Source organism: Empidonax traillii, unplaced genomic scaffold (genome assembly GCF_003031625.1).
Source record: "Empidonax traillii isolate 1590-97213 ecotype Southwest subspecies unplaced genomic scaffold, ASM303162v1 scaffold711:size593479, whole genome shotgun sequence".
NCBI classification, from domain to species: domain Eukaryota; kingdom Metazoa; phylum Chordata; class Aves; order Passeriformes; family Tyrannidae; genus Empidonax; species Empidonax traillii.
The window spans coordinates 53,660-71,669 of record NW_020955904.1 but is presented as its reverse complement, the minus strand read 5'-3'; the positions used below and the strand labels follow the sequence as shown (position 1 = coordinate 71,669).

The 18,010-nt window shown below is 38.9% G+C and overlaps 1 protein-coding gene across 2 annotated transcripts in view; it reads left to right on the top strand.

The window, feature by feature from the left end:
* Positions 1 to 17,188, top strand: part of ADCY8 (adenylate cyclase 8) — a 123,261-nt gene extending 106,073 nt beyond the window's left edge. For both annotated transcript variants that reach the window (XM_027900121.1, XM_027900120.1), the window contains 5 exons: positions 3,274 to 3,432; positions 7,217 to 7,363; positions 12,694 to 12,786; positions 14,992 to 15,106; positions 16,608 to 17,188. In XM_027900121.1, the coding sequence (XP_027755922.1) occupies positions 3,274 to 3,432; positions 7,217 to 7,363; positions 12,694 to 12,786; positions 14,992 to 15,106; positions 16,608 to 17,095 (1,002 nt within the window). In that variant the 3' untranslated portion in view covers positions 17,096 to 17,188. The remainder of the gene's footprint in view (positions 1 to 3,273; positions 3,433 to 7,216; positions 7,364 to 12,693; positions 12,787 to 14,991; positions 15,107 to 16,607) is intronic.
* The last annotated feature ends 822 nt before the right edge of the window (positions 17,189 to 18,010 follow it).

Here is an 18,010-nt window from a genome sequence, read left to right as displayed (position 1 = left end):
ATTTGAGAAAAATGTGTGTGATACTGGCTTATTAGAGCTTTCTTAAGATCTGATCTTAAGATCAGATATTTTAAGAATATTTTAAGATATTTTAATATATCTTAAGATATTTTAAGAATACTCTTAATTATTAAAAGTATTTTGTTACTGTTAGATGCCTTTATAGACTAATTCCCTATTAGAAATTCAGTTTCATCTAGAAGCACATCTTTTTTTAACACAAGTAAGGCATATTTTACAGCAGTGCTTCTGAAAACTAAACCTGAGAAACAACACACAGAAGTGTTGTGGATAATTTTAAGACTAGACCTAATCTGTTGTAAAATGTGTTCGTTTATTGCTTTGTCTTTTTAATGTGTTAAAGTAGAACATTTTGTGTCATCATAAACTATGCCTTGAAATCCTAACAAAGTACAAAACAACTGTTTTCTCTACTAGAATTTCACCTCTAGTGAAAACAGACAGTACAAAAAGTTTAACTCTGAGTGAAACCTTCTGCCATAGCTTTAAAAGAAGAGGTTTTAACAACTGGAAAGAGGGAATAAAACTACTTACAGAAGACTCAGTCCTTCCTCTCCTTCCACCACAGTCAGACCGATAAAAAGGGCCTTTTAAAACAGAGGGCAAAATCCTCTCTGGTTTCTTTGAGATTGTGGATCTGAGCATAGATCTTGCCTACACCAGCTGAGTGTTCTGGTGTAGGCAAGTGTTAACTGGTTGACTGCTTTGCTCCCATTTCTGGGGCTCTTTGGTGCAGAGACATGAACTTTGCCAGGGCAGGCACAGACAGCTCTGTACCCAATAACTGCTGGATGTCAGGGCTGTATCTTAACTCTACAGAGCCTTGTGGAAGGCAGGAAGGACTGACTTCTCTGCACAGAAATTTATCTGAAACAAGCACAACCCTCTAATCTTCTTCATCCTTGGGAAAAAGGGGTGAAATGAGGAAATGCGAAGAGGAAATTGTTCCAAGTAAAAAAAAAAGAGAGGAAGACACTCTTAATTCTGGTATTATGCCTCAGGTTTTTCATTGCTATATTCAGACTTATATTTCATCATCTTTTCTATGTTGACTCAGAATGGACATTTGCTTGTTTTATCTGGAGTTATCAGGAATATTTCTTTAGACCATCAAAAAATAACCCCAAAAACTAAACCCTTTAATTTTGTTAGTTTTAGCAAATATAAGAACTTAGTAAAGTATCATCTTAACATTTTCTATTTTTAAACCTCATACGTAGCAGCCCTTTAAGCTGACAGTGTCATCTTGGTAGTCCACTGATGATGCAAGAAAAGTATTTCATGTTACAATGTGATCATAAAAAAGCAGAATGACATTATCTAAAATGTAAAGATTAGCTGCTGCTATTCTGAGCTAGGCTTAAAGATATGACATTTCTCTGTAGAGCAGCTGTGAAAAACTGTACCATTTTTTCAAAGCTCTTATTGTAGTAGCAATAAATAGCTTGAAGAATAAAAATACTCAGAATCCACCAGCAGCTCCTGTTTCAAGTCCATCTGTAAAATACCTTTAGAAGCTGCAAAATTATAGTCAAGATTCCCTCTCAGTTAGTTGGCAGGGATAAAAGTCAGTTATCTGGTATGAGCTCTGTGTTCTAGCACAAAAGGAAGGGGGAAGGAAACTGGAAAATATTGAAAAAAATTGCTTAAAGATGCTTTCTCCTGACTGTTTTTTTGGTGCCATTAATAAAGTGAATTAATGGTCCCAAGATAGAAGATCAACACATTAGTAGAAAAGAGATTATTTATAAAGGTGTTAACAGCACCCAGAGGCAAGTAAATCACTGCCAAGTTGCATACAGGCTTTGGAAGTTTATATCAAGCCAGAGTCACTTTTAGCTTTTAGGAAGGAAAGCTCCCTTGCAAGGTGCTTTGCATTTTCTTCTGAAGAGTTTGCCACTCATCACTGCTGCTGACTTAAAAATGTGACCAAGATGAGTCACTAAACAATGCCTGAACCCCCTCTTAGTCACTGCCACCCACTGCAGGTTTGTCCTTTATTTCAGTTTGGTACATGAATTATATCCCAAAAAAAATCCTTAATCCCAGCATCTTTTGACAAACCATTTGATGTCTCTCAAAATTATAAAACTTCATTTATTTTCTGGCATAACACGTTTCCATGATGGGTATTATTATCTCTGGTTAGGGCACCTCAAACTTCAAGAATATATTTTCTCTTTCAGTTTACTGACTGTACAAAACATTTCCATCATTTCCAATAATGCTGTAGCTTAATAAGTCACCTCTTGTGCAAGCTACAGTGTCAGCTGCCTTAAAATCTGCTTTAAACTCTTCTTCAGTGTAAAGCACAAGAGTTCTGGCCGTTGATCTTGTCCCTGTGCTGACACACATGTGCCTCTCAGGCAAGCAACATGATGTTTTGACATATTCCCTGCTTCAGCTAGCAGACAGTTGCCATTCATATATATATATGAAAATGCATCTATATACATATATATAACTAAACAATGCATATATATGTATGCATGTATAAGCTCTGCTGTGCACAGCTTTTGTTCTGCACACACACAGCACTGGAAACCATTTAACTTCTATTTGTAGCTGAAGGTACCAGGCACTGCCACTGTACATGTACTAAACTGTGACTGCAGACTCTGGTCCCATAATTCGTGAGCAACAGAGTATTTGAGGGGCTGAAAAATAGCACGTTTTCCACTATTTTTTGGAAGACTTAAGTTGAAAATAACTGTGTGTCCCAATGGTATAACTATGTCATTTTGGTGCCACAGATTTGAAAGTCCTCTTTGGGAGTACATTGGGCTGTTATATATATAATTCTGATGAAAGGTACTCATCCTTGAGAAGGACATCTCTGCCAAGTGTTTAGAATTACCCTTGTGCTATTTTCTCATGAAACTCATGTAATTTGAAAACACATACGAAAAGGGGAACATATTTGTTTCATATCAATACCAATATCTGCCAATACCTTACCTCCTGTCTGACTCCATTATCTGACTAATAAAGAGATGTTTAAAAGGAAAATAATTTTGTGACATTTTCTATCCACTGACCATAGCAGTGATATGACAATTATTATTTTGCCCAAGATTACTCTGTGAGTCTCACTGTACATAAAGCAAAGAAATAACCTCTTTTTCTGTCAAGTAAATCAAATTCTTTCAAAGATCTTCAGCAGCACTGAAGGTGGTTACATGGCACAAGCAGCCTGCCAGGATAACAATCTCTACTTTATATTTGTCTCTTTTTTTCTTTCTGGAACTACAGCTTGAATACACAGCAAGGCTGGATTTTCTGTGGCGTGTTCAAGCAAAAGAAGAAATCAATGAAATGAAGGAGCTGAGGGAGCACAACGAAAACATGCTACGGAATATTTTACCCAGCCATGTTGCCCGTCACTTCCTGGAGAAGGATCGGGATAATGAAGTATGTGTCAGTTTTATTTTTTATATTTTTATTTCATTAGTAAAAGAAAAGCAAATCTGTTAGGAAATCGTTGAAACTTAGTTCTCTATAGGATTTATTGCACAATTACTGCCAATATTTGGTATCTGATTCACACTGAAAAAAAAAAAATCGTATTTTGAAATAAAGGCTCTAGGATCACATCCAGATTGATGTTTCAGTGTTTCCAGCAGGAAATATGTGGACCTACTAGAGCAAGTCTAGCAGTCACCAGGATGATTGGGGAATTGGGGCACATGACACATGAGAATAATCTGAGAGCCCTGTGATTGTTCAACTTTAAGAGCAAAATGCTGAAAGAGGATGTCATTCTTATCTTCCAGTACCTGATGGGTGTTTATAGACAAGACATTATTAGGGATCTGGAGCATCTCTCTTATGAGAAGAGACTGTGGGAGCTGGGCCTGTTTAGTCTGGAGAAGAGAACTCTGAGGGGGGATATTGTTATTATATATAAATATCTCAAAGGTGGATACCAAGAGGATGGTACCAGACTCTTTATAGTGCTGCCCAGCAACAGGATGAGGAGCAATGGCCTTAATCTAAAACACAAGGAGTTACACCTCAACATGAGGGAGAACTTCTTTCCATTGAGGGTGACAGAGCACTGGAATGGGCTGCCCAGGGAGGTCATGAATTCTCCCTCTGTAGAGACATTCAAAACCCACCCGGATGCATTTCTGCGCAACCTGTTGTAGCTGACCCTGCCTTGGCAGTGGGGTTGGACTGGAGGATCTCCAGAGGTCTCTTCAAACCCTAATGATTCTGTAATTCTGTGAAGACAGAGCCAAGCTCAGCCCTCAACTGAAGAAGGCCATGAAAGCCTTGACCTAATTGACCCTGCTTTGAAAAAAAACTGTATTATAAACAACATTCAGAAGTCCTTTCCAACCTATGAGTCTATGAAAATCTATTATTCATAAAAAATGCATGTGAATTTGACAGAATGTCTGTGCAAACTTATGCTAGCCCAGCGTTGCAGAAGTATTATTAGAGCCCTGCTGGTGGCTATGGAGGTAATCTGTGCAACCGGCGGCAACAGACCTGAGGCTTTCATATCTTCAGACACAAGAGAACATTTTTAACATTTCATATTGCCCCTGAATTGCCTGTTTATGGCAGTTAACAAAACACCCATTTCAGAAACATGGTTTGTGGCTATGTTCCTAAAAAGTGTTTGCAGTACACAAAGAAAAACACGATAAAGGAGACTTTGGATATTCCTAAGACAAAGCTTGGAGAGGGATAAAGGAAAGTTCAGAATTTGTCTCTGAAGGCAGCAGTAAATCGCTTGCTTCTTATTTGAAATAGGGTAAATGCATATTATAATCTTATCTGTAAATAAAGCCTACTGTGTGATAAAACTGGAATATTCTCACATAATATTGGAATTATCTTTTATAAAATGCGGAGGCATTTTGCAAGATTCACGTTGCCAAAACTGACATATCTCTCATTATGCAGCAAAAAGACATGAAGGCCATAATTTTCTGACCGTACATTTTGGAAATAGATGTAGCCAGATAAATTAGACTGCACGATGAGGAATCATTGCGTTCTGATTTCAAGTATCACCTAGGGAAGGATGACATAGTGAGAAGCTACAAGAAAAGGCACTTTAGAAATCAATCTCTTGAGAAATTTTACGCTCTGTGGGTATTAAACTGCCATAAAAACACTGCTCTGCACATGAGAAAAAGTGTGTGTGAAAGCAACAAGGTTAAAATGTTTCACTGCAAATGGAGTAGACCTCAGTACCAACTAAGAGTGTATTCTGGCTTATCTGCATTATGGACTTTCAGGAAATAAGTCTCTTATCTTACCCTTTCATTCACATACAGTCACATGTTTAATAATCTTCAGAAATAAGCAGATGCCCCACGGCTCACTGCTGATGCTTCAGTAATTTGCCACTGAATTCAATTCCACCACCCCTGCTTTTTGTAAGGTAATTGCCAGAGTAACTATACTTGGGGATGATTTATACATGAGTTGGCAGACTGTAACATCTACCAGATTTCAGTACAATCAATCCTGCAGTTCATGTCTGGCCATTAAGTTAATTTCTCTGCTCTCAAAAAAATGAATTCCCAACTGTGTACTGTAGCATTTTCTCATGGATGTATTATTTCTGTCTTGATGCTTCTTACCAAAAATAGAAAACCAGAGCAGCTGAAGGCTCAGCCAGTTGTTTTCTATCTTCATGATCTGAGGAAAGAGTTTGCCTGAGTGCGTTCGTGCTTCTCCTAGCACACACTGTCAATTTTTCCATAAGCACTCGCAAATTAATTTGTGTATTACCTTTCTCTGTACCCATGAAAAAGAACAAGAGTGTCCTTAGAGTATGGCCTCCATGACCCTGAAGATTTTCTTCCATGAAAGACAGTGTAAGGGCAGGAAAGGAATCAATCGTGTTCTCTCAATCAAAGCTTTGCAGCGACTTCTCAAACTGGAAAAATTTCTCCACTTCTACTGGGGAACACTTTGTTAAAGAGCTCAGCTAAGTAGCAGCATTAATGGCATATCAAAGTGCAGACCAGGGATTCAGGATGCTTTTCTAGGGAGAAGCAGGATGAAGGAAGAAGAGCCTGAAATTTTCACATCAAGTGTATGGCAACCAACAATATCTCTTTTTAATGTGAGACCAAAGCATTAAATTTTTTTAAAGCTACTAACAAGAACATTGAGAAAAAAGTACTTCAGATCAGAATGACATGAGAAAAGTCCCAAAACAGAAATAGAAGTGTCCATCATTGGGTAAAACTATGGAAATTGAAGCTAGAAAAAAAAAAAAAATCAACAAAGGAGAGGGCATATGGTAGTGGTATATTACCAGGAGTTATGGTCCTGGCATTTTTAAAGTTAAAATTAATTTATTACTAAAAATTAGCTTTAGTTCAGAGAAGAACTGTCCACATTTTCACATAGGTAATGGCACAAACCCCTCCATCTCTTATTCAGTATCAGAGTGAATTATATGCGTAATGTAAGTGGGAGCTTATTCCAGGACATACTTCGTCCTAATAGGCTCCTGTGACTGATCCTTTATAAGCTGCTTTCTGTCCCCAGTAACTCTATTATCACCCTCATCTCTGTTTCTCCCTCCTTTTAAACCCTAATAGTAGGAACATCTCCCAGAGCCAGGTAACCAAGAGCTCCACAGTCACCTTACAAGAACCCCAGTAGTTTGAAGTACAAATTATCCTCCAGAAAATGTGGTAACTGAGAGTATTTTTTATAAAGAGATCATATTAGACACTTTAAATGCTCCCGTCTTATCCCTGTCAGTAAATAAATTTATGTATATATATTGTCAGCTACAAAAGTTTGAGACAGACTTAAACAATAATAAATAGCAAACATTAGGTTCCTTTTACTTGCCTAAGAGTGTTTGGTTCTCTGGTATTTATACTTGCAAAAGAATCCTTCATTTCTTCAAGTCACTCTCCATATAAATTAAAAGGGAAATTTCTATTTTATTTGTGGTGGTGTAGCCCCTTGACCTGAGTAACAGAAGGAGCAGGCTTTCAAAGGAAGGGTAAACCCTGCATACAATCTGCAATAAAAACATAAGAGCTGTCAGCCTCATCCTGTTGAACTTGGTTAACAGTTCATATACTAATGCCAATATCAGATATTCAGGTCTTATGCATGGAAAAACTAACAGAATTATTTGAATTGCAGCTAATTACATTTTTTTCCCTATGTTACCACTTCAATTCATTTTTTCCCATTGTTCTTTTAGGAATTATACTCGCAGTCCTATGATGCTGTTGGTGTGATGTTCGCTTCTATTCCTGGATTTGCTGACTTTTATTCCCAGACTGAGATGAATAACCAAGGAGTAGAATGTCTGCGCTTGCTGAATGAAATCATTGCAGACTTTGATGAGGTAATACCAGCTACTGGAAAAAACCTGACTGATAGTGCTCAAACAAGGAGTTCCCAAATAGAAAATATCTCATCCTAAATTAGCAAATTTTGTGATTATTTTGCTTCCAATAATTGCCTTAATTTTTTTTCTCCAGTTAAAATTGTCTGGTTTTTATTTATGCCCTTTGTCTTGCCAAACATTGGTCTGAATGACCTAGTGAGATAGAGGCTGACAGCAATACTAGAGGGTAAACAACCATAAGTACAAATCTGTGTAATTAGAAGCAGAAAATGCCTTAGTTCTGTAGAAGAAAGAAGTATGAACATATTTCAGCAGTTCTGGAAAACAGTGGCCTAAATGCAAACAGATAAAAATGTAATTTTGAAGGTATTGGTTGAATGGACTCAAAGAATGTTTAAGGTAAGATAGTGCCAAGGTAAGCATGAAACACAGAACCAAATTTTGGGTAGAGAATGAAAGGTGGTGGTAATATATTAACTGAGGAGAATTGTCTGGTCAGGGATTTTATAGAGAGTTAAATGCAATAAATTAGCTCCTTGTTTTACTGAGGAATTCAGAGGTGAAGGGAATTTTTTTTTTTTTAATGGAGACAAAAAGGAAAAAGAATTTATTTAGGTATCCTGTCCTGTTAATTTCAGAAAAGGAGCTGAGGAGAGGATAAGATAGACAGCAGAAGAAGAGTCAGATTCCCAATGTAGCTATGGTTTGCTGGAAGCAAGGGAAACTTGTTTAAGTGAAGAGGAAGTAAGGAGGAATTTGCATACTCTGCGAACTAGTTAGTAAGGAAGCTCCAACAGGCGGTATCAAGAATTTTAATGAGCCCAAGAGTAATTTGGAAAGAAGACAAAGCATTGACCAAAACAGAGCTTTGAAAACACTTCAAAACCAGGAAGGGGGCAAAAATGTTGCTAAAACTATCTGTCATAGGGAATTTTATCTTCTACACTGCAAGCAGTTTTCAGGAGTGGGTAGCCTTCCTGATCTTCCTGAGTAGTAGAAATAGAATTTGAACCATCTCTACTTATCAGTGAGATTGGATCTGTGTGCCAGACTGATTTGGTCCAGATGGAAATAGGGAATAGGAAAATGTGGAACCATTGGTCTGTGACTCCTTATCCTGGGCACCTCCATGAGGAACGTCCATAGAGTGGTTGCTCATAAAAACTGGACCAGGGTTAAGATTACCAAACTCTGAGAGACACTGAAATTGAGAGTTTATCCTTATAATTGGCGGGATACTAAAACTATTAGTGAGAAACAGATGAATTCACAGGGAATGCATCCCTGGGGATTTTAGTGGAGAACAAAATTACTCTCCCATGAGAAGAACTCTGCCACCTGCTAAGCTCCTGCACTGCTTTCCCTATGGGTATAAATACCCACTTCTTACCTCCAAGATCTTGCACAGCTGTCAGCATGCTTCTTGATTAATAGCTTTGTTTTTCTTTCCAGATCTGATTAAAATGATTACCGCTCAAACTTAAATTAATTCATGGCAATAGTCTTTGCATTAAGATATTTTGTCATGCACGTTCACGCAATCTCCACAACAAAATTCCACTGCTGCTGTGGCGATTACTGAAGACAAGGTTTTCATCAAAAGCCTTAATACAATATTACTTCAGGCCCCTAACACCAGCTCTGTAATTAATGAAGGACCTAATTAGGGACTGTATTATGTCCCAGACATGTTTTGTTGAAGAATAGGTATGTTCTTGGTATGGGTATTAAATGAAATTATGTGATCCCCTGCTGACTGCTAACCTACTTGCAACATGGTCATGTCATTAGTTTATTCTGTCTAAGCAATGGGAAAGGTGATCTGCGAGAAAGAGCAACTCAAGGGAGTAATGCTACCCACGGGAAAAGAACCAGAAGGCATTCTGGGCATTCAGGGCTAGCAAAGTTGCCATGTAACTGTTGACTGACACTACATGATGTCGCTATTCCTTTTTTTCATTATGTTCCTTGCCAAGATTTCCCGCTGTCTCAACACAGTCCTGGAAGCAAAATACACATTTGCAGCCTGAGAGCAGAACAGGTCTGTTATCCATGGGAAGACTTTGCTCCTCAGCATCATGTGAACACCTCTGTAGAGACACCCTAATGTAGAAAGCACAGGAGTGTCAGACATGGTCACCTGGTGCCACTTGACACATCCTGATCTGAGAAACCAACATGGGATCTCAGCTCCCATGCTGCACTACAGGAAAACTGTTCTAGAACAAGCCATTGTGTGCTCTAGACCACACTTGACATACATGTTTAGACAACTGAATTGAGCTCCTAAGCTCAAATCAGAGTCTACACCGTGAGTCCCCTCTTTTCATTACAGAGATAGTAGTATCAGGAATGACCTGTCCGTAGGGCCAGAATGATGTTTCTGAATGGAGAGGTAAAAATACAAATTGACCTGGCTTGGAAAATGTGATAGGTGCAAAAGAAGGAAAACTGGAAGATAAGGAAATCTTATTTCTTCTACTTAGAGGGTTTTCCTTGTTACTGCAAAGCAGTGGGGTTACAGTCTGGATCTGTTATTTTGCTTTCCACGTAATGGATCTGTGTTGGACAAAGTGACTCAAACAAAAAAGAGTGAATGGTGGAACAGAACCTGCCACTGACAATTGCATGGGGTAGGTGCCCACAGAGTAGTCAGTTGTGACTGGGTGCTTCTCAAGGAGTTGGGGGAACATGGTCCAAAAGTCAGTCTTGCAGAGTAGGTGGTTGACTCTTCTCAAAAGAGCCTTCACTCAGGGGTTTTTCCCTCGTGCTTCACAAATCTTATGATTTCCAAGTTATCCAGTCTTCCTCTCAGCTGAGGCAGAACTGGAGGTGTTGGTTTCTGGATTGGCAGAAAGAAACAAGCATGAACATTGAAAAACTACATTTACAGTTACCTAATTTTTGTCTGACTGTAGTCTTAAGACACATACAAGGCTAAAGTCTTAGAGAAGTTGGACCAAAAAATTAACATTGGAACATTTTTCCTGAAATCATGAGTCCTGAAGGATTTTTTTTTAAATGTAATATTCTTTCTAGCCTTTTAATCTATCATTTATGTCTCTTAATGTTACAGTTGGGATTTGTGCTTTAATATGAGCTTTCTTATTCACAGTTGGGTTTTTTTCCCTCACATTTTCTTTACCCTGCAGTGATTTACATAATTAATATGACAACAGATATTAATATATTATGTTGCCACAGGCAGAGGTTTCGACAGAACACTGGATCCTGTTTTCAGATTTCTTTTGATTACTTTTAGGTTGTGTGCCATGTCCTGGAATATTCTTTTTTTTTACTATCTTGTACATGTTATCCCAGGGTCTGAGCTCCCTATACCCTTGACATCAAGATTTTTTGGTACAAATCACATTCTAGTGTTTGAAAATGTTCCCTGAACTATCATTGTAAATTAGCAGCCTATTTAAAATGCAGCAAATAACATCTGATTCAAGACTGAGTTGGAGTATCTTCCCCCAATATCAAAATCCATCGACCTGTCATACTGTGAAGAAAGTAATTGGTAAATAGATTGTTATTTGAAGAAGGAAAGAAGCTATTGAACAGGCCAGATATAACAAGGGGGGGGTGGGGGGAAGAGATTAGGAACAATAATGAATGAGGAATAAGAAGATAACTTGAGACAATTTCTTCTAAATTGCCTCACAGACAATAGTTTCCTTCTTTCTTAAAAAGAGTAATTTTTATATTTATTATGCATTTTAAATTAGTGTGCTGTTTACTGTTGCTTCCAGCAGCCATGAGGAAATGAAAATATAGACTGTTTTCATCCAAGACTCTTTTCTCCCCTTGCCCACACACCTGGTGCTCTCAGACTGCTCACAAAGGCAGAGCTGCAAGAAATGATCTTTAAGAGAGCAGTTGAAAGGGCTGCCCTTGTAGGAGGGAAAGGTACATCATGGGCTTTTCTGGCAGTTTGAAGAAAAATGAGAAGCAGGTCAAGTTTTTGGACTTTCCTGACTTGGATGGGAGCCATTAACCATATGGCTTTGTATTCCCTTCGCTCAGTGCTGAGCAGACTCCCATTAGAGACAGATGGTGCAATATCTGCACACGAACAGCAAAGCTTCCAAGACCCCAGTGCTCCAGCTGACGTACACTGTGGTTAGTTCAATGGCAGCGGATATTTCATGTTATGCCTTTGGTATGTTTCTCCCTTTGAATTAAATAATCCCCTTAATGGACAGGAAATTCCAACCCACAGAATGGAAAAAGAATGCACAGCAGTGTAAGAAAAATAAGGGGGAAATATTTAATTGAATTTTTGCCTGACCACAGAAAGAGCTTTTTTCTTCATTTAAATCCCAAGTGAAAACTTTAGAACTGAAAGATTGAAATTCCTTTACACAGTAAACTGATTTTTTTTTTTTTTCCCCCCAAGGACTTGCTAACCATATTGATACCTGAATTTATTAGATACCATACAGCTTATCACAGATTCCTGGAGTATTTGGCATTAACATCAGAAATAAACATTTTAAAAGCCTGTGATGAGGTGATTAATGACCATATACCACAGTCTATTGTCATTGATTGAGTCCACATCCTGAACTCTGCTTAGGTCTTTCAAGGAATGTAAGACTGGTTTCTATTTCTTGAAAATCTCAGGTTAAGTCTATATTTATGACTTGGAATAGGGACCAAACTGTCACTCCCACTTCACTCAGTGCTTTAGTCACTAGAATAAATTTATTCTTCCTTATCCAGATTCTCAAGTTCTTTATACCTACTTAACACTCATAGAATTATAGAATGGTTTGGGTTGGAAGGGACCTTAAAGGTCATCTAGTTGCAACTTCCCTACCATGGCAGGAACATCTTTCCCTAGACCAGGTTACTCCGAGCCTCATCCACCCTGGCCTTGGACATTGGTCTCATCCCCTGTTTTTTGCTGTAGCAGCACTTAATTTGCAAACTGAGTTCCTCCAAAAGAGTTTTAAAAGCACTTTTAAGTGATCAAATCTCCTTCTATTCACACATACATACACAGAGAGTTTGTCTTCACTAATAGTCAGTGATCATACCTCAGGAAATGCAGGACTCTGATGCTTTTATGTTAGGCTGAAATATGCATGTTTTACATTAGCCATTATGGGATTTACGAAACAGCACAATTTGCCTTGAATGCACTCTATGAGTGGGTGATGTTGCAAAGTCCCAGATCAGTGTGCCCCAGATCCCAGAAAAAATTGTGTGCCATGACCAACCGAAAAATACCATGAGTGTAAAGATGCATTTTCATACCTGTAGAAGCATTTTGTGTTAATAATTACAAAAGTAACAGTATTTATTTACATGTGTATTAGTTACTAGGTGAAGAGAGATTTCAAGATATTGAAAAAATTAAAACAATTGGAAGTACATACATGGCCGTGTCAGGATTATCACCTGAAAAACAGGTAAGAGAATAGTTTTCTTTAAGAAGCAAAGCTTGTGATTAGTCTGACCATTCCTATTAGAAAATATGAGTGTTATCTTTGTGTTGCTCATAAAGCTGTTTTTGCTAAAATAAGATAGGCATTTGGGGCTTCTGGCAGACAATAGTTGCACTTCTTGATGAATTGAAATGCCATCTTGCGCTTGGAACAAGAACCATATGGATTCTTTCCTCAAATTTAGGTTTATAGGAGAAAAAAACCCTTCCTTTCAATCACACCAACGTGAATCTATATCAGGTCTATCTATATCTTCAGATGTACCCTAAAGTCATCAGTGTAACTCAGACTGGAACACAACTGACAACCTCCAATAATCGATGAAGAGAGAGGATCTATTAACTGACAGCATCCTCATGCAAGTGTAATCCTGTATTTGTACTGTTTTGTGACACAGCTTATCTGCAGATAGCACAATAACTATACATCAGAAAGAAAGCAGACCATCAATTCAACTGAAGAACAAGCAAATCAAGCTGAGGGGGAAATCAGTCACAGAGAACACATACACACTCACAGCCATAAACCTCAGACAAGTCAGATGAGAGAACACATTCATAATTCCACCCAAGAACTTGCCTGGAAACAGGGTCTCCAAAGGAGTTAGATGAGGCTCCAAAACACATCCAGCAAGAAGCTGGCTGTTGCTCAAATCTGTCTTTTTTGGCAACTGGTGCCTCTCCCCAAGGATGAGCATCACAAAAGGGGAGTGCTGCCCTGGATCAGTCCCAGACTGGGAATCAGAGCTGCCCACGTTGATCACAACTGCCAGAAAAGCAGAAGCCAGATTAGCAAGAGCTTTATAAACTAGAACTTTTCCATTGTTTGTGTAGAATACATTATAAAACACATGGAGTGTAACTAGCTGAGCATCTCCCACCTACAGAGTGATGCTGACAGCTAGAAATCCACAAAACTAAACGTGCATGGGATTCTTGATTGTTCCAAGTCAAAATGCTTCCGTGTACAGATGGGCAGAGAAGGACTGAATGTCAGGGAGGTAGCTGATTATATCCACAGGCTCCTAACCTCTTCTTGAGGGAGGTAAAAATCCAAACGGAGAAAAGCTTCACCACCTTTCCAAGACTGATTAACTCATCTCTTTTCTGGAACTATAAGAGCTTAATGGAATTCTAAAGTATGTTTTGGATATACCTATCTTCATACATATATGTCTGCCACCTTGTCAGCATCTAAGAGGTGTGGGCTGCTGAGGGAGGTTGGAGAGCTGTGATCATAAAGAGGTTGAGGACAAAGCCCGAGCACAGCGTGAACAGAACAGGGTGATGCCAGAGAGAGGCTCAACACTGAGAATGATGAAAACTGCAAAGAGATGGACTGCATGACCCATAGAGAGACTTACAATGCTTTGAACTAAGAACTGGAAATCTGAGGAAAAAAATTACCTTGCTTCAGAACAGATGACGTGATATCACACCATCACTGGGCCGATCCCACAGCTTTTCCTAACTCCACAGCCTCCCTTGAGAGTCTTTGCCCCATTATTTGCTCTGTTGGTGTTCTGCGAAGTCCAAAACCCACTGCTGGTCCACATCTGTATATTGACTGCCCTGTAGGAATTGAAATGTAGGGGAAAGAACAGGAGGTGACTTGACTGCCCTAAGCAAAGGTAATTAAGGAGCTACAGAAGAACCTTTTCTCTCTCCCTTAATTGGTCCCAGGTTACCCAGCTTTCCCTGTTATTCTGTCATTATTCCATCCCTGACAGCACTGGAATTGGTGCATTTCCTGGGTGACTGTTTCAGCAAAGGAGAATCACATCTTTCATTTCTTTTACTCTACCTCTTGCTTACATGGGTCATCCCTGGTTCTCATTAGTTTTTTACTCTTGCATCTGAGCTATCTCAATCCTCTTTATCTTTCTCAGCCTTAGATAGATTTCACATGCCTTGTTAATTCTCATGATTGTCTGTCAGACAGAACAGAAGTTACTTTCTTCGTTAGTTACACAAAGCTTCTCTCTATCCAGGTATACAAGTGTTGTAATATAAATGGGAAGCATTACCATTAATAGCACCCTACCTCTCTTGGATCTAGCATGTTGAGGCTGTTCTTATAGATTCCAAATTCAAATACTTGGCACTTGGTAGGGATGGGTGGGCAAATGCAGAACTTTTCTAACGTATTGGTTTATAACTTCTTCCCCAGCAATGTGAAGACAAATGGGGACATTTGTGTGCCCTGGCTGACTTCTCCATAGCTCTGAACGAAAGCATACAGGAGATCAACAAGCATTCATTTAACAACTTTGAACTCCGTATTGGTAAGCATGATTCAAACACGAGAATTAAAGGGGGGTTTTGTCTGCGAGGATCTGACTCCAGTAAGTGCACTCCAGGAGCAATGCATGGATGTGTACAATTTAGGAGAGTCCAAATACACAATCCTCTGTTTTCAAACTGACTACATCCGAGGCAAAATCACAGATAAGAAATACTCCATTTGCATAATATTTGCTCTGACTTGGGGACTGCAGGAGTTCAATGTTTCAGTGAATTGTGAGTGTGGAGAGTAGTTAAGCTACTGTCTTTATGAAGTCTGGGCAAGAGACCATAGATATAACACAGAAAGTGATCTGGACAGCTTAAACCTAGCCCCAAGGTTGATACTCACAATCTCTAATTAATTTCCCTGTCTAAGATTCTTCTTCAGTAAAGGAGTAAAAGTAGCTTCTCGTCAACCCTGAGAGTATTGCTTCATTTTTGCACAAAAATTGAATTTCAGTTCCAATCTGACCAGTGGCAGCACCCCTGAATTGCTGTGATAGGGAGCTATTCCCCTGGATGAGATGTCCTGGATGGCTAGTGGGATGGGACATGAGAAAATGGCCTGAATATAAGGCACATAGAGGGCATAAATATAAAGATGTAAATCTTCTTATGCTGACTGGATCACTGGCCAAAACCAAAAACCTCCCGGAAGAAGCATGTCCTTTACAGCCCTGCCATAGAAAATTTAAAGTATATTCAGCAGTCACAGCATGGAGGGTCATAGCACCACTATCTGATCTGCACGACCTAACAGTTTTGAATACAAAACTCTCAGTTCCCAAGGTTTCTCAGGGAACAGGCATCCACTCTTAATAAGTGTGGATTACTTGCAAAGATTTAATAGAGCATGAGTACAACACTAGAAATATTTCTATCACTATTTTAAAAAAACTTTTTAAAAAACCCTAAGAAACTAAAACTCTTTTCCCAAGGATGTGTCTTACACACTCACTAAATGTATGTTTAAACCACAGTTATAGAAAAAAAAAAAGTTATTGCTTGCCTTGAATTTATGTAACAGTCTTACAAGATAAAGTCTTTATATAACTTCATAAAATGCTTTAGTATTTTCACTTCATGGAACACAAGAATGTAATTTCTTGACTGTATAACACTAGCCAGGTTGCCTTTAACATGTAGAGTTCCAGAAAGATCCTTCCAGAGAAATCTTTCCTACGATGTGAGAATAAGTTTGCAGGAACTTTGACAATAATGAGCACGATAGAGATGACACATAAGTAATATGATTCCATTGTCATGGATGTCTTATAAAACAACCTGGTGGATATCACTTTTCATGTTTTCTAGATTTTCCAGCTTTTTTTCCCCCCTTAATTTCTTTATATGTACACCTCTTCCTTAACCTCAGGGATAAGTGTATCTGAACCACTCTTCATCTGGCTCTTAAGTGCAAATATGGTCTTTAGCCATCCTTGTATAACCATTTATCTTCTCAAATCTTTTTTGTTTGTTTGTTTTTTAATTTATTATTAGGGATTAGCCATGGCTCTGTCGTAGCTGGAGTTATTGGTGCTAAGAAACCCCAATACGACATCTGGGGCAAAACAGTTAATTTAGCCAGTCGAATGGACAGCACAGGTGTTAGTGACAGAATACAAGTGCCTGAAGAAACGTATCTGATCCTGAAGGACCGAGGATTTGCCTTCGACTACCGAGGAGAGATTTATGTCAAAGGTATCAGTGAACAGGAAGGAAAAATCAAAACATATTTTCTTCTAGGAAGAGTTCAACCAAATCCTTTAATCTTACAACCAAGAAAACTGACTGGACAGTATTCATTAGCAGCTGTTGTATTAGGACTTGTACAGTCTCTTAACAGGCAAAAACAGAAACAAATTCTTAATGAGAACAATAACTCTGGAATCATAAAAGGACATTACAACCGGAGGACTTTGCTCACTCCCGGTGGATCTGAGGCAGCAGCCCAGGCAGAGGGGGCTGACAAAACTGAATTGCCATAATCAGCATTGTTTGTGTTCTTTTTTTTTTTTTTTTTTGTATTTCTTTTATATATAAAAATAAATATACAAATAAAAAGGGTTTAATTTTTTTTAGAAGAAGTGTGATTTTTTAACCGGTGTGGTATTTCTATGAGATTCAAATTCCTACCCTGTTAAAATGGTGCCAGCATCTCTCCCCACCAGCTGTGGTTACCCTCTGAATGTCCAGACATAATAGCTGTAGGTCACCACTCTGCTGTGTCATCTACCTGCAGAAAGGCACAACAATAAACCCCTGGCAGGAGGGATTTAGAACACGAATTGTGTAGGGAGTTAATGATGGCAAAAGGAGGGAATACTGCCCACACTTTTCAGATGAAAGCAAAGCAAAAGCAATTTGAGTAGGTCCTTCTCGCCCTCAGTTGCGTTCCAGTAAATTTATACACATATAAGCTAGTTGCCTGGTCCCCATAACAACAGGGGACCACACAGCCAAAGGATTTTAAGGTGTATTATCTGCCCAGATGTGAGTATCTGGGAGATGAGATGAATCTTTTCCTAAACTCAGTGAGGCCACTGGCCGTGGACTCTTGAAAGATAAGACTAAGGTGCCCTCCTCATAGGTGGGTGACTACACTGGAGGTAGATAAACTGTGTGCTGGTGTCCACCTGACCTCTGGCACCCAAGCCAGGCAGTCAAGGCTCTCCTTGTGGGCACTGAGTCACGTCTCTCAGTCCTGTTTGGAGGGTTCAGACACACTTGACTGGCACAAGACATCTGTGAACAGATCTTACACCTTGAATGACATGTCTGGAGCCTTCAGCTGAAATAGTTGCCTGGTCAAGGAACTAATCAAGTTCTCTGGAGTATCTTTCCAGCACTCAGCTCTCAACTTGTCACCAGTCTGAGTTCTCAACAAAACAAGGGTTATCTGA